At 39.9% G+C, this 17,489-nt stretch overlaps 1 protein-coding gene across 3 annotated transcripts in view; it reads left to right on the top strand.

Moving 5' to 3' along the window:
* The window catches only part of PDZRN4 (PDZ domain containing ring finger 4), a 253,950-nt gene that overhangs the window by 209,872 nt on the left and 26,589 nt on the right, over positions 1–17,489 (top strand). For all 3 annotated transcript variants that reach the window (XM_087765330.1, XM_009466137.2, XM_087765331.1), the window contains 2 exons: positions 454–707; positions 2,286–2,388. In XM_087765330.1, coding sequence (XP_087621456.1) covers positions 454–707; positions 2,286–2,388 — 357 coding nt within the window. The remainder of the gene's footprint in view (positions 1–453; positions 708–2,285; positions 2,389–17,489) is intronic.

Here is a 17,489-nt window from a genome sequence, read left to right on the forward strand (position 1 = left end):
ATCAGAGACATGTTTATTGACATCTGCATTAATAACAATGCTGTGCCAGAAATCCTTTGAAACAGTTGCATGCCACAGAAAATGCTGAAATTGAAAATTAAAGGCACCCTCCTTTTTTATTTGTATTTTATGAGGTGAATAAAATAGCATGAGAGAAATAATTTTATATGTCCTTTTTAAATGCTGTAGTTTCTTTGCTGTGTTCAGATTCCATTGGGACAGTTATGGAAGAGTTCAAACCATTTCTAATTTCTAGCAAAGATTAAAGAATTTGTTTCTCCTCCCAGCTTTATCTTCCCTCTTGCATGGATGCCAAAGTACAGTCCAGTCAATGTCAGCGCATGGCTTGATGTACTACACAAATAATTCATCCCCCTGTATTTTACATCCATATTTTTATGGTGCCTTTTCTCTTGTGAGTAACCTTTGGTATATTTTTCTGTTTTTCTCTAGGTCAATGGGAAGGACCTCTCCAAGGCCACTCATGAAGAGGCAGTGGAAGCTTTTCGCAACGCCAAGGAGCCAATTGTAGTTCAGGTTTTACGACGAGCCCCAATTAGCAAAGCTCCTGGTAGCTCTCAGGATGTTCGGTTTGTGGATGCCAGCACTCAGACTGACATCACTTTCGAGCACATTATGGCTCTGGCCAAACTAAGGCCTTCCACACCACCAGTTCCCGATATCTGCCCTTTTCTACTTTCAGACAGGTATGGTTTATCTTCTCCTGCTGTTTATCTGTGGGATTGAGGCATTGCAGTGGTAGGCTTGTAGCCTTCTCTTGAAAAAGTCCCAGGAACACTTCAAATATTAAATTGTAAACGTCATTGATAACGACTGTCCCATTCAGGCTTCAGTGACAGTTTTCCTAAACTGTGCTCGTGGATTAGAGCTACAGGAAGGAATCTTGGCCATGTTTACTTTGTGTTTATGTGTTTGTTCATCCAAAGCTAAGCCCTAGTCAAGAAGAAAAACACTTCTGTGTTCCAAAGTACCAAAAAGGCTTCTTCAAACCTAGAAAGAGCTGTCTTGTTGCTTCCCATTCTTCCAAATTTCTTACCAAAAAATCAAGGAAACAAATTATTTAATTTAAAGGTCCCCTTATCAAAAGCAAAGTAATTCCAAAAATATAGAGATCAAAAGTACAATTTCACCTGTCATATGGCAAATGATACAAATTAAATTCTCTCTCAGTTAAATTCTTTAAAACTGAATTGAATGCAAACACCAGCAGGTGCTGCTTATACAAAAATACGGTGTAGGCTTCTTCCTCTTTGGACTCCACCTCATGAGTACCATCATCTAGTTGCCCTCTGTCTGTAGCCAGCAAAACTATGATAGCCCTCGAGCTTTTCCACCGACCTGGTATGCCGTGTATCTCTGCAGAATTGATGCTAATGGAGAACATACCACTTTTGACTTTGGTGTAGCTCCGTTTTTAGAAGTTCTGGGTAAGCTGGGTAGATGATTATCTTAGAGAGAGCTTGCCAGCCAAATGCTGGATTGAGCCTACCACTTACTGCTGCACAGCTAGGAACATGATACATGTATATTTTTGAGTTGTTACTGTATCTTACTAAACTGTGTGCTACTGTGATTGAAGTTTCCATGCCCTCAGCATGGGGAAAAGTTTCCTACCTCTGCTAAGATAGATCCACACTGGGTACCATGGTTGGGATCCATCCTTGGATCTAAGGCTGTACCTACGTGCATGTTGTAAAAACCTTATTCTTTGTGCTCCAAGCCCATTTAACAGTGCAGTTTACTGGCATTTTTAAGTGTGCAGTTACTCAAATGCACTTCACCACTGTTACCATTTTAACAGAAGAGGATAACGCAGGTTGTTTTATGCGAGTTGTTGAACAATTCGTGAGCCTGGTGTGGGTTGTAGATTGTGGACATTCGAGACTTTATAACCAGATAATTAGTGAGTTGCCCCTGGCAATGACACAGCACGTGAATCTGGAGTTAGGTACCTTTATGAGCATAAGGAATCCCAAATTGTCACAATTAAGTAGTTTGGCCCAAAACAGACCCTTTTAAGAAATCATCCTCTGTAAATCTGACAAAAGATGAACCCAGCAAAATGAACTCAGATGGATTATGAGCTTTTGAAAAGAAAACAACACGTGCTGCTTCTTGGTACAGTTCCTTTCAGGCTGTGAGGCCATTCAGAGTAGCATTCCAGAGATGAGAAAACTACAGAGAAGTGGTGGTTTTTTATCACTTTTTAATTTAAAAAAAAACCTATTGTCTCATCCACTGTTGTACTGCTTTGTTCCACATAGCTGCCATTCTCTTCACCCAGTGGAGCATGAATTTTATGAAGGTAATGAGTATCTTTCCAGCCTGCCTGCTGATGCAGATAGAGCAGAGGACTTTGAGTATGAGGTAAGATCACTGGCACACTGCAGCCTTTCTTTCTGTTATTACAGATAGGGTATTTGCACAGCTGATAGCAGTTTCCTCTGAGAAAAATACGAGTGGGAATACTTCTTAAAAAATAGGCACCAAAGACTATTTTATTTTATACCTGTTTAATGTCACAGGCTTTACTGGGGTTAGGCTGCACACATGAAATGTGAAAGCAGAATTCTGCAGTGGGTGGCTACATACAAGTCCAGGAGGCTTATTAAACACGTTCCCTCTTTGTGCAGTGGTGACTGTAACTGAGATGCTTCGCTTTTGCAGTTCTAACACTTTAAAGCAAGCGTTTCCAAAATTAAAAATGGTTACTGGAAGCTTAATTGCTTTTTCCCCCCTAATTTTAAGAATTAATTGACCTTGTATCTCATGCCTTAGGGATCAGTCTTCCAGATACTTGGGTGTGTACTTGAGTGTTTGTAAGATCAGGCTACAACTTTGAAAATGAACATAATTTCTATTACTTGCTCTCTGATATTTGACATTGTAAGTATTGCAATTATAAGAAATTGTGCTCTGTACCACAAAGCTCCCTTTGCTGTTAATGCATTGTACTCTCCAGTGACAAGGGTGGATTTGTTTCTGAGTCACTGGAAAATCATTATGTGAGGCTTCCCAAAATGATAACGTGATTGGTGATGTTGCTCTTCATTAGATTTTCATTTCAATACCTAAATAGTCTTGTCGGCCAGTCATTAGCTTTTCATGTTTTCCACTATCATCCAGTAACAAAATATTTGTAGGGACAGGCATAAGAAGAGCAGATGGTTCTTTTTATTATTAAACAGTGCTGAGTCTTTGCATAAGTTCAAGTTACTGTATTTTAAATAAGAGTGATTTTAAATAATTAAATATCTTTAATACAAGATTAAAAATATCCTGTCCTCCTGTTTGCTCTACCTTAAAAAACCTTTTTAAAGGTTTCATATAACTGGTTGACATTTGGAAATGAAATGAATGGCAAAAGCTTTGGCAAATATGCAGTGTGTTCACTTTTATCGTGTCTTTAGCAGCTAAGGTGCTCTATTGGAAGTTCAGCCCATTGTTCTTTTCTTTTAGCAGCCTGGGGAATCTGAAGTTCTTCCCCCAGGAAGCAGAAAAATCAAATAACATCTACTTAGTGAATCTCAATCAGAACAAGCAAACTTTTATTTGAACTCCTCAAAAAATCATTGGTAGGGATTAGTGAAATCATTATTTCTTCCCAGTTGGGTTTTGGTGTGATATCTCACAGCACAAGAGTCTCAGAGCTTAAGTTCTGGTTTGACTCCCCGTGTGTAATATAATATTAAATTTCTCTGTCAAGTGTGTTTGTTTTTGGTACTTCTTCCTTAAATGTAATAAAAACTGTTTTTCTAGTAATATTTGAATAAATTAGTAATGTAAGCATCTAGAAAGAATATTTAAAAAAATGGTTAGATAAAACTAATTTTCACCATTTAATCAGAATATCAGTGATATATTAAAATACTAACAGTTTTTAAAGAGTCTACCTGGTGGAATCAAGTCCTCTTTATGACCATTATTAATCCCTAATAATAGCTGGCATAAGTATTGTGACAACGGCAAATGCTTGGGCAGGTTCTCAGTTGCCTGTAATCTCCACTAATCACACCATCATAGTCATTAATTTGCTGTCAGCTGTGATTCAGTTGCCCAAGGCAAATTCACTGAGTGACTGAAATAAAGTGTTTCATGTGAAATTTAAATAGGGAAGGAACTGTCTAGCTTCCTTTGAGAGGAATGCTTTCTACTAAATGTGAAAGTTTTGAAGGAGAAACAGGAAAATCTCAGAGCATTTAACTAGCAGAGCTCTAAACATGAAACACATTCCCAGAATTTAAGCCCATATGGTAATATCGTGATTTAGGTTACTCATTGGTGGTATTATTTGTTATTTCATGTCCTTATAAGACATTATTAAGCTCTCTTGTCGTAACTAGGTGGCTGGAAAAATTGAGAGCGTTGTCTCCAGAGATACATATCTCCATCCAAAAAAAAGTCTCATAAAGGACAGAGCCAAAAGGGATTTACTACCTGCTGTTGCCGATCCAGAGGAGAAGCAGCAGGACAGTGAGTGGAGCAGAGGCTGTGGTCCAGTGCTGTCAAGGTCTCTCGAACAGTACTGGCTTAGGTGTACCCTGCTGTGGCCACTCAGTCCCACCCTTGCCCTCATGTTTTCTGGCCCCTCGGTTATGCCAACATTACTTTTTGTGAAACGGATGTGAGAAGTAATCCAATATTTTTTAAAAACAGATTTTTAGAAAGGTTGCTTTTAACCTAGCCCAGCTGCCTGCTCTAATTTCCAGCATAGCTCCACAAGTTGCTGTGCTGTGGCAGCAGCATCAGGGAAGGAAAAAATGCTCAAGCACTTGGGAAGACAACAACTTATAAAATCAGCGTTGTCCGCCCACCATCTAAGGGTGAAAGCAGCAAGAAGAGAGGGTGCAGAAGCTCTGCTCATGCCACCCTGCGGGCTGCAGGCTGGGTGGAAGAAGCACAGAGTGTTCTCTATCTCCCGCCATTTGATTTCTCCTGTGTTTCAGGTAAAGAGGTTTATTGTTACTACTGTGCTTTCTGTAGAAGGAGGATCGTATCAGTGCTCCCTGGTTTTATTATTGTTTTTTTTCTTCGTAACAACTTTCTGGTGTGAACCTTAGCTAATCACACACAGCAAAAAACCTACTGTGTGTCAGGAGCGTGGTCCAGTTTCCAAACTGCACATTAGCATTCCTGTTGTACTAAAAGGATACAGATAAGCAGCTCACAGGTCTCCATGGCAAACTTAATAATTTTTAAATGGATTCAGAGCCAAACCTGGAGATTTCAGAAAGGGCTTGAAACAAGATAGTGAGCAGAAAAAGAATTAGAGCGACACCTCGTTATTTCCTAGAAATGGTTTGTAAGTGAAGAATGCATCGGTTCTAAGACACAAATGCAAAATACTCAGCCAAATTAGAAAGTAAGAAAATAGCAACTGATGTGCTGTAAACAAGAATGTTTTCCAAGAAAGGGAATGTCCTGAAAAGCTTTGATCAGCTTGGAACTTGCTTACAGATATGTGCTGGTGCTTAAGTACCTGAGTTACCACCATAAGAAACAAACAGGAGGATCATGTATGATAGCCAGCACTGGGGATAGAGACTTACACTTGCCAGTGGATTTGGTAGGATTAGACACTTACAAGACTCTTCTACTCCATTTGTAAGCTAGAAAAACCCAGTGGATTGTGCTCAGATTGTCGCAGCACAATAAACTCAAGTATGAGCCAATTGTCTTGGAAGGATGAACTCCCTGGGAGGCTCATTAGGCTCCATGAAGTACCATACTTTAAACAAATGTCTGGGAAGATGACGAAACTGGGGGGGGTTGCTGATAGCCAACTTGAGCATCCTTATGTTGCTGCTGCAAAGCTTGTCCTAAAAGGAATCTGAATTGTTGGTAGATATTGAGACAGGGGTCAGAGCCAGCATCAGTCAGTGTTGGCAGAAAGAGATCAAAAGATTTGCAATTCTGGCATAGCCAGATACCCATGAGGGCTTTTAAGATAAAGCGGGAATTGACCAATTTGTAAACGCTCAGTTGGACTTGCAGTCAATATCACTGAAAGAGAGCCAAAGATATTCAGGACAAACCCACCCACTCTGGCTGTGAGTGGCTCTTGTGCTGCTGGAATTACATCATGTGATGTTAGAGCATGCGTCACACTCTCTGGTACCAATGAGGTGAAAGAACCAAAAGCATCACAGCCCCCAGTAAATCCATGTTAAACATGGCTCTAAAATTTGTCCTTGTAAGAAGAACAGAGGATACTGGTGCTAGAGAGGAGTAAATAAGCTAATGGACATGCACTTTAATAGCATTTCTGAACCTACTATTCAGGAGAGAGAAACATCATATACTTGGTTTGGAACGTTGGCAGTAATACAGAAATTAAGGGGACAAAGTCATTTAAATGGTGAAATGGTGAAAAAATAGGTAAAAAAAAAGAATGTTGTAAAGACAAAGATGGACAAAAGAAAGCATCACTGATGTCTGGTCCTACATCAGTCAGTCTGAGGAGACTGCCTTTCAATAAGATGGGCGGAAGAAAATAAAGTGTTACAAGCAGGCACAAGCAGGTAGTGTCGTTTAGTCAACAGGTTCTTATCCAAGGGCAGAGACCTTTCTACCATATAAAGAAGAAGTGATTAGTTTCTGCTGTGAGAGCCAATATCTCTGGGGAATTACAGCTTTTAAAATATCTTATATCTGAGACAGGAGAAGATTCTTATTTCTAGCTGAATGCTTCTTACAAACAGCAAAAGTAGACATCCTTGAGAACGAACAGCAGTGGGTCAAGGTAACTGTTGGTGTTGCATATATGAGGAAGAGTAGGCTGAAGTTTGCTCTCAGAATTGAGGGGGCGGTTTGGAGGGAGGTTGGGTGTTAGTTGATGTAGATGTGCAAAGGAGACCAGCATAATTGCCTGAAAGACTATCCAGCTCTGATTGTTCTCGTTTTTAGGCAAAGGCACAAGTGATTGCTTCAGTACAACAGTCCCCCATGCCAGGATTAGCATTTTGAGAGTGAAAAAGGCAGAACGGCAGCCATTGTGTCTGTGTCTGATGACTCCAGTTTTAATGCATGCAAACACTGGTGCTGACAGATTGGGGCAGTATTAATACCAGTACCTGGGAGAAGTTGCTAAGGGTTGAGTTGACCCTATATGAAATGAAGAGGTACTCTGATGATCTTCACTTAAGGTCTTAGAAACCATTGAGCTTCTTTATTTTACTTTTTTGCTCAGGAAGTTAGTGCGTGTCACTAAATCAACAGACAACCACATAAGGCATGTGCAGGTGAAATCTTTCTATGGTCAGTTTTTATGAAGCCTTTTGTGTCCAGACAATGACGGGATCAGAGGTCCTGCAGGAAACAGCAGCCACAAAAGAGCATAATATTTTGAGAAAAAGCCATCTGAAATTTTTCCCACCTGATGCCTCTGTGAAACTTGGAGTGTGAGCTAGAAAATGCACACCTGCTGTTTTGATTCCTCCTATAGGACTTCTGGAAATAAGAAGATTCATATGGAAGTTGCTTTACTCCATCATCAGTATCTCCTCCTAAGCAGAGCAACCCATAGTGCTCTGAGGGCTGGTTAATACCTCAGGGCAAAAATGAATACTCTCAAGTTCATGTTCTGCTTTGTAGACCCAAGGGACAAATTTTCAGTCAGAATAATGAAATAAACGTGTGTGTGTATGCGTGTTGAATGTAAGTGCTAATTTATGGTTATGCACAGCCATTCATTTGTTTTGATAAGTATTTGCACTCATAAATCTGTTAACTGTAAATGTAGATTAGTCCTTTAAGTTTACCACTGGCCTGATCCAAACCCACTGAAATTGCTAAGGTTTCCTATTGACCTGATCATTTCTGGATCAGATGCTGTCGGCTGTTTTCACAAATGACTGAAAATTGGCCTTGAAGAGAGAAAAGCTAGAAAACTTCAGGAACTGGCCATGAGTAAGGTTTTGTGTAGACCTCTTCTCACTGAATGTTTAAAACACTTAGGGGAGTATTTTATCCTGTTCTCTTCGTTTCTCGTACCGTATCTGAGCCTTGCAGCAGATGCAATGCAGCGGTAACGCATTGGTTTACTCTTCCAGTAACACTCATCCCGTAGTGATGAGGGAGGGTATTTCAGGCGCAAATCCAGATTTCCCGTTTCTGTGACATAATGCTTTTGAAGTGATTGATTTTATTGGTATTTTTTTCCTTAGAACAAAAGAAGGAGTAATTTTGTTCAGATTAGCAGTCTGAGTGAGGCGTTTTATCTGAATAAAGTTACTGGAACGCGTAAGTATTTGTGGGTTGAGGCCCTCACAGGCCACTAAAGTGTGATCTCCAGTGACTTTCTGAAAGGCCCACCACTGCTGTAATAGGCCAAGAGAGACCTGCCTGCCCTGTGAAGTCGTATTGAAGGCCTTTTCAGCACATGGATTATTTAACCAGTAAACCAAACAGATCTGTCTATCCTGTAAATACATATTTAAGGCCTTTTTAACATGAGGATTACTGAGCTGATAGCCTGTAACAGCTCCCTTCAGAGCTGTGATAGCCTGCAAACACCCCTGTGCGAGCATTACAGGCACTTGCGGCAACGCAATTGGAGCTCCTGCTTCAATTGCTAACACCTGAATAAACAGTTTTTAGGGAAACAGCTTCTGTGCACACACTGCCAGTGCTTCCGATCGCTGCAGTCAGGCTCTTCTGTTTTTTTACCTGATGAGTGTTTCTGCACAATGAAGCTAACCCAGAAGATGGATGTGTCACCATTAAAATGCGAAACATTTCTTAGATAAGAGTTTTTTCTAGAAATTCCTTACATGTAGCATGGAATTTCTCTGCAGAGCTATTAGGTCGTGTTTTCTATTTAACAGTAAAAGGGGCAGGGTGGGGGGAGAGAGAGAGAAACCTTGTTTTGGCAGGGATCACTCAAGCCAAGTTCCAGCCATGCTGCGGTAGGATGACAGCGACGTGAAGGTGCAGAACCACTATAATACCTCTGTGACTTGCTGTCAGGTTGTGCTTGTTTCTTCTGTATTTCCTGCTGCGACTGGATTCTTTTTTTCCTGAACTTCTTAGAACTTGGGATGAATCAAAAAAGAGCCTTTAGTGAACAAAAGGCAGTTTTTGAATTCAGCAACCACCAGATGTAATTTAAAAGAGAAGGCTTCAAGAAATAAGGATCCTAATAGAGATGTGGGTGCTGCAGTGTTATAAGAGGCAGACAAGGTTGTGTCTTTCCATTGCCATCGGAGCTGCCGGTATGGTAAGGGGAATGTGAAAAGGCTTGCTGGTAAGTGTGGTGTAGATTTTCAGTGGAAAAGCAGATACTTCTCACCACGTGCCTTACCTTATGCAGCTGCTGTTGTGGTGGAGGGACTGATCTGACAGCTCAGAGTGGGCTCAGATAAACTGGGACTTAATGTAGTATGTTTATTTTCTGACCATCAGTTCATAACTGCCTAGAGGTTATGGCTGAATCGTGGATGACCCATGGTATAGAGACATTTTACTGACACCATTATTCTGATTTTTTGTGGCAATTCTTAATATTATACAGCATCTGCTGTTAAGAAGTATCACGAAGGAAGTGAGAGGTATGTGTGTGCCTGTGGTCTGTGGTCTCGGTTGCTTAGGAGAGTCTTTCTGGTTTGTGGGGTCTTGGGGTGGGGTTTTTTTCCCATTCCTACCTGTCATATCATACAAATCCAGAGAAAAAAAATGGACTGTATTTTAAAGCTATTAATTGAAAAGCTTGTGAGGAAGTCTCCTGGACAAGTAAATAGATAATTAGAGTTGTTTCGGTTGGGCCTGAGAAAACACTACAATGATAGGAGCTTCTAAAACCCTTCCTCGAGATTTTTTCCTTTTAACTCAAAAGATATTCTGAGCTGCTAACACCTGGCCTGTGATCCAGCTGACTGTCACTACGGACTAAAAATGGAAAAGGTCACAGTTAAAATGGAGAAGAGGCACTGGAATATTTTTTTGCTGTAATTCTTTGAATAACACTGTGTAATGATTAAAGGAAGACTCCTTTAGCATGCATTTGGCATACTACAGCACAAGATCATGTATTTCACTGGCATTTTTATTTTTAAAACACCTGGGGATTTAAGTCAGCATAATTTACACATAGACAATAATAAATATGTAATTTCTCCTTAACTGTGGCCAGTTGTACACTGTAAATGAGCAAAGGAGTGGTAAAAGGAGCAGTCCTTTCCTTTTTCACCTATCTTTTAAGAACTGAAGTCACTTTTCAAGTATAAATTAATTAAACTTAACACCATTCCACTGAGGTTCTTCTGTGTTACAATGCCCTGTATTGCTACAGGAATTCACAGGCAGGTGAGCTAAGGACAGTCATATTGAGAGACTTGCCAAGTCAGTCAGTGACAGAACTGGCAGTAAAACCCAGGAGCCTTTGCATGTAATGCATCTCTCTTGGCCATGAAATCACTCTTCTTCCTTGCTAGTCCTTGGATCATTTAGATGGAAGAGGATGTCAGGGTAGTTTCTGCCACAGTTGTTTGTTAATTTTGAGTGTGTTACTGTATGTCATCACAAAATTCTGACATTCAAAGCAGATGAAATTGCTGTCATTTCACCTCCCCTACGTAATGAATATCCCAATTTAGAGATTTGAATTGTGTCCACAACTACAGAGGATCATGAGAGAGTGGGGAACAAAAGACACAAAACTGACATGGGCAAATTTATCAGAGTTATTACCATTTATTGTGTTTTAAAACAGGAGGAAAATACATCAAGTCAGTGATACTCATTTTGTTTCATGATTTCATAAAACAAACACAGGGTTACTCCTCACTTCACCTGAAAGCTAATAGAAATTCTTCCTTGTTGTCAGAGCTTATGTTTTTCCAGGAAAATGAAGAAAAGTGAGCATAGTTCAGCAGCACTTTATTGTTGGGCAACATTACAACATATGGTATGTGTTTTTCACTCAGCAAAGGAAGAGAAAGGTGCTGGCAGTATTTTCATATTTATGGAAATCTGTGGATTATAAATCTTCTGTTTTGGAAAAATACTTTGTTTAGACAGTTTTTATACTAGTATACCACATACCTCCATATATGCTTTACAGTGAAAATGTTTCTAAGGGGGTTTATTAATGCTATTTTTCATATGACTTCTGCTTGAAAGTTTGTATAGTCTATCTTGGAGAAATAGAATTTAGCTATACAGACAAAAGACAGGAGAAAATAATTTCTTTTACATATCCTTTTAAAAATAACCTAAGTTATATTAACCAGCTTATTATAATGTCATTATTTTAAAGCTTAATATCCTAGGAAATTCAAGAGCACAGGAAGCAAGGGCCGAATCCCCCTAGCAAGAGGCAACCTTTTACAAGAAAATGGACTTTAAACAAGGTTTCAATATTATGCATGCTGGGCCTTCAGAGGAGAAATCAAAAAAGCAGGAGAGGTCTTTTCTCTGGAAGTTTGCTTTTTTATTTAATGAGGCAGCTCTTCAAAGAGAATGTGATAGTCATTCCTGGAGGGCATGGTTTGGTGAGCAGGAATACAGGTGAAATTGTATTGTGCATCAAAAAAACAGATGATGAGTTTGCTTTGTGTTTCATCTCATGATTTCATCAGTCTATACAAGTATGTGTTTGGGGGTGGAGGACATTTCCATGTGCAACAGAAGTTTGAACAGCTGAAACTCAGCATGGATATGGTGCCCATAGACCTCATTTTGGTGCCAGGAAAATTAAAATGTGTTTTAAAAGTCATTGCTTATCGCTTCATGTGCTTGATTTATAGGCACATGTATGTGATTCAAATTTGCATATTTTAACTGTACATATTTTAATATGTATGTATCTCAAAGTAAACAAGAGCATGGATGGAACAGAATTTTAGCTTAGTGCTTTCTAAGAATTTCTAATTTTGTAAGCTCAACTTTAAATTTAGCTTTTTCATAGTATTTTGCCTTTACTGTGTCTGAAAGGCATAAACTGAATTGCAGGAAGGTGTATTTCTCACAGCTGTCTAAAATTGAAAAATTACGTTTTCAACTTGATTTTAATTAATATTCCAAAATAGCCTTCACACAGTTGTAGATCAAGGCTGTCCAAACATGTGGAATTGTTATTGGTTAGGAATTTGAATCTACGGCTACATGTTCTGCTGCTTGCTGCAGCAGATGTTGGCACATCTGTTATGCCTCCCCATTTCGATTGGCTGCCTGGGTGTTTAGAAAGTGCTGATGAGGCAGATAAATCTTCTGACACATTTCAGGCCCAAAGCAAGCAGGCAGCAGTAATAATGATGTTTACAGAGCCAAGTGCTGGGCAGTAACATGTTGAAATACAGCAAAAATACAGTATGATTTTACCTGCAATAGGTGAAATCTATTGTAAAAAGTGAAAGCTAATTATGCCAAGTGATTCTCAGCTGATTTGAACTGCAGCTATGGCAACTCATAAACCTCTGGACCTTGTGTATCTAAGGTTTGTTGGCTAGAAAAAAGCACTTGTTACAGTTTAGAAAGAACTCTAAGCTATGAAGGGACTCTCTAATAAACTTCGGAGAGCTGGGAATCAGGTTTAGAAAGAGGTGCAGCCTATGTGTTTTTTGGAAGGGGAATAGCTGCCTTCTGGGGGCTGGAAGTTCCTGGTCTTATCAGAATTCTTACTTTCAACAGGTTTTCCTCTACTTTTGAAGCATGTCAAATTTGAATGTTTTTATACCATTAGAGTCAGGAAAACTCCAGGCATTGGGGTCTTCGCCTGTGAAGGTCCATAGTGTATCAAAGAGGACATTGACGGACAGAGAAGGATATATCTGACAGTCTCAAGTGCAGAGACTGGTTTCCAAGTGCAGGTGTTGGATCCCTTCCAGACGTTAATCTCTGACACAATGAATGGCAAACAGAAATGTAGGAGAAGTCACTGTAAAGATATTAGCACTGATGTCATGTGCTAATACTGTCCCATTCCCTTCCGTAGACGTCACCACTGAATTTTCCAAGTTGTTTTCAAGTACTGCTATTTGAGGCAAGTCCAGAAATTACAGAGGGAGCCTGTCGCAGAGGGGCAAAGAAGTGGATGCTGATTATATGGCTGATATAGTTGTAGTTGGTTATGTTTTATAGTATACAGTCTGCAACGTCTCTGGACAACTCTTCCAGTGTTTGACTACCCTCACAGTAAGAAGCGCTTCCCTAAATATCTAACTGGAATTTCCTGAGTAGCAACTTACGTCTGTTGTCTTGTGTGGCTGTCACAGTGCAGCTCCAGAAAGAGTCTGGTTCTGACTTCTCTGGACCCTTGCATTTCGTACTTGAAGGAAGCAATAAGATCTCGTTATTAAGAAGCTACTTCTCTTCTAAAGGCTAACCGAATGCAGTTCTCCCAGCCTCCCCTCGTAGGAGATGTGCTTCAGCCCCCTAATTAGTTAATGGACTTCTAGCCAGACATGGAGTGCTGTATTCCTACCTGATAACCAAGAGAAGGTCCATTCTAACATTTTATGTCAAAGCCATTTTCATTGGAAAACAGATTGGGGAACAAATTCTGGAAAGCCCCAAAACCAAAAAAGTTGGACTGGTAAAGTTTGAGGGGTTTCTTCCCCCCACCCCTTAAATGGCTCAGACCAGTGATTCTTTAGCTGTATGTCTTATTTTTCAATGTTGAAAGCCAAAGTTTCAATATGGGGGTCAGGATAGGAGCTTTAATGAAAAGTCAGAATTTTTTTCTTCAAATACATGTCATAATAAATCTCTTTCTTTTATTTTTTGACAAAATTGTCTAAAAGCAAAGGGATCCTTTGGAATGTAGAGGCTGTGAGCCAATGTGACAGTTCAGTATATTCACGCACACTGCACAATGGAATAGTTACTACTCTAGTCTGCTTATCTCATTTTACCATAAGGTTCAGTTTCTGCCTTGTCTGTGCTATTCCCACCTACTTTGTTCAATGAGAAAGTGAGAACTTAGAATCTAAGATTAGCGAAAAGGAAACCCTTCGCTGCATATCATCAGCTAGTTAATTATTCTTTAAACTCTTCTCGTATCCTTGCAACTTCACACTTATATTAAGTGAAAGACCAAAAGTGAGGACCAAAGCTGACTGCTGAGAAATAATATATATAAGCAGTTCATCATGGATCTCTCTGCTCAGAAAGCAAGAACTCATGGTTTTCTCAAGTGCAAAACATACCAGAAGGGGTGTTGGGTCTCAAGCAGGTGAAAATATATATGCATATATAACACAGGAAAATCTATGTATATAGCTAAATACTTTTAATAAATTAGGATTCATTCTGCACCATGGGGAAAGAACAGAAATAAAGAGAATGAATAGGGAGGTGGAAGAATTAGGGAGAAAAGTAAGACCGTGGCTTGTTTGAAATAACAAAGTATGCTGAGGACATTTTACTTTCTAATAAGTGTGATCATCCAGACAATAGGGAAAAAAGGTGCTTTTTAATAGCGTTTACGGTACTTAATGTTTAATACTTCCCATAAAGGTTGATTTTTGGATTTATCTTTTTGACTGGGATCTGAAGATTTGGCATTATGCATGCTGGCTAAGGGGGGAAACTCAGGTTCAAGTGGATGTTTGTGACTTCTGGAGCATATAGAGGATATACTGTCAGCTGTTGAGCCTTTTGCAGCCAGGAAGCCTGTAATCTGTAAAGGATTTCTTTTTTCCCTCTTTGACTTCCTGATGAGAAACACTCACTGTAAAGTCCACCATGTGTCTTTAAGCTCAAGGCTTAAAATACCCTTTTAAAGCAAGTCAGAAAGGCCACACCAAGCCTGCGAGGCCCACAGAATTAAAAGTTGTGTTTATCTCATCCCCATATGCTTAGACCCTTCCTCCCACTGCAACACTAAATTTGTTCATACTGCAGCGATCAAAGGTTTCTCACATTCATAGTCCAGCTCCATCGTTCCTCCAGCCCAACCCATTCCCCCATCTGTTCCGCGACTGCTATCCGCCCCCCGTCCTCACCCGTTGGGAGTCTCAGCTGACACGGGTGTTCTCCTCCTCCCGCTCGCAGCCATCAGACTGTTACTGATCATCACACATCAGGCTGCTGAATACGCACTGGCAGGCTTGCCCTGCCTTAAGTTACTCCATTGTTTGATTTCCTGCGTAGAAGTGTAGTGCACACCAAAAATTTTCTCTCCAGAGCTGCAGGGAGAGAGTGAATTCCCATATCCAATGGAGCTTCTTTATTATCAAAGGATTCCTCAGCTACAGGGCCAAATTCTGCTCCCACAGTTGCAAGATGATATTTTATTAATAGGTGCCTATATGTCAGCATATTAAGTCTGTTTTTTTCTGCTACTACTTTTTTTTTTTTTCCTTTCTTTTTCTTTTTAACGCTGGTATCATTGTCTACAGCATCCTGCTGTCCCAGAGCATTCTTTGTCTGGACACAAAGCAGCATGTGGCTCTAAGTGTAGCTATAAAGCAGGGATCAGCAAGAAAGTGATTTTGTTTTTAAGTATTTCTCAGTCTATGTTGTATTTGCTTTTGGATTATACATTTGAGAAATGCTTGCTGATATTTTTCCTTTCTGCTTTGATGTAAACAAATCTTGTGTTTGAGATTCTTAAATCTAAACCAGACTTTAAAAAATGAGGATTAAACGAGACTTTAGCCTATGAGGTAGAGAGCCCCCACCCTTTGGACAGAGCATTGTTTCTCCACACCATGTGGAATGGAGATAACCCTCTGTTTCTTTGTGGTAAGCTACCAACCAAATCCATTCTGGCAAATCTGACACCCAATGTGATTTGTCCTTTTCGATGCTGTTTATGAGAAGTCAGGACAGTCTTCTGTCAAAATTGATAAGTGAGAAGACAGTGGGGAATGCAATTTTATTTGTAACAGCACAGCTGCCAGCAGTTCCAGCTTGTTTACATCTAGGCTGGCTCTGTCTTGCTCCATAGCTTTTCTATTTCCATCCAAGTAGCCTGCAAGTACATTGCAGATGTGCTTGTCTATGTAAAATCTGCATAACAGAACATACTGGGAGTGTTAGAGAGGGGAAAAAAGAACTTATTTCTTTAGGTTATTTTCACAACTCGAGAACGTCAGTCGCTTTAAAAGCGAAATCTTGGTGTCTACCAAATCTCCAAGGCATTTACAGAATGGGTTCTAAAACTGAACTATCATCTGCTAAAATCCTGCGATGCTTGTTACCTTCCATGGTGAAGGTACCAGAGGAGTTAAGAGCTGTGCTTATCTGATGGAAGCATTCTTTTTCCAGTGGAAGTGGCCAGTTTGTAAATTAAATCCACTACAAACATTTAAATACAAGTTTATTCATTGTGAAAAGAATGCAATAGGACCCTGCAGTGACCTGTGAAGGGGAGGGCAGTTTGATTGCGCTGTTTCACGCCGAATACCTCTGCTACATAGCCTACAATTAGCCTGTGTTACATAGATATTAACCTATTTCCTGGAAAATCCTTTTGACAAGAGCACATCACTCTTGATGGCGTGAGGATAGTTCTCAGGTCCGGGAAGCCTTTGTTTGCCTGCAGTATTGCTTGCCTTCAGTCTGGCAGTCCCAGAATCCCAGGCGGTTTTGATCTTTTTTTATTGGTACACTTCAGAAGCTGCAGTGATACGCGTTTCCCCTATATAGTCTCTCTCGTGAGCTGTTTCTTTACAGTAGCCCACCCTAAACACGCAGTTATCATGGAGGTAAAGTGAGAGGGGGGTTTATGTTTGACCGATCGAGCTTATGATAGAGGAGCTTTTCTAGCAAGCTGAAAATTCTTGTTTCCTTTTGCCGTTTCTCTTTTTGCAGTTATTAATAAATATTTAGTCCTCTACATGGTTTGTCATTAAAAAGCAGAGTCCAGAGATGGCTGTAAATGTCATTGCTCTGGTTCTGTGAATCGTGGGGTCATCTGACACTTTGCTTTCTCATTATAAGTGTATATCCTATCACTGTGTTTTCAAGAGTTGCAATCATGCTCTTAAAGGAATTGTTTGGTGATTGCCAGGGAAGACTCTCTGCAGCGTAACTGACCTGCCTGGCACGCACGTACACACAGATACATACACACTGTATGTACCTATATACTCATATACATAAATTTACACACGCATACTACCTCCCCTCTGCACACGCAGACACATGCACACCGAAGTAAACAATTAAATATTTAACACCCACACCAAGCCTGAAAACAAAATATCTACCTTAAAATGAAATTACTTTGTTAAATGTACATTGGAGGCAAAGCAGACTCTCTTCATCTAAATAGAGATAGGTAGCCCATAGGAAAAAAATAAGTCATCATATTTAAAATAGATGGTTGTGATGACTTCTGCTGACGCTAGGATTTACACATCTTTTTTCTGAGTTTCCTCAATTACTTCTGGTCATTGTTAAAGACGTAACTGCTAAACAAAGCCTAGCTAAGAGAGCTGGAAACGTGATTTGGGTAAGGTGAAGTGTGCTACTTGTTTGAAACACCAAGCGTCTGTTTTAAGTGTGTAGTCTTACCCGTTGTA

Source organism: Nipponia nippon, unplaced genomic scaffold (genome assembly GCF_047370975.1).
Source record: "Nipponia nippon isolate SJK-2023a ecotype South Korea unplaced genomic scaffold, ASM4737097v1 scaffold_3, whole genome shotgun sequence".
NCBI classification, from domain to species: domain Eukaryota; kingdom Metazoa; phylum Chordata; class Aves; order Pelecaniformes; family Threskiornithidae; genus Nipponia; species Nipponia nippon.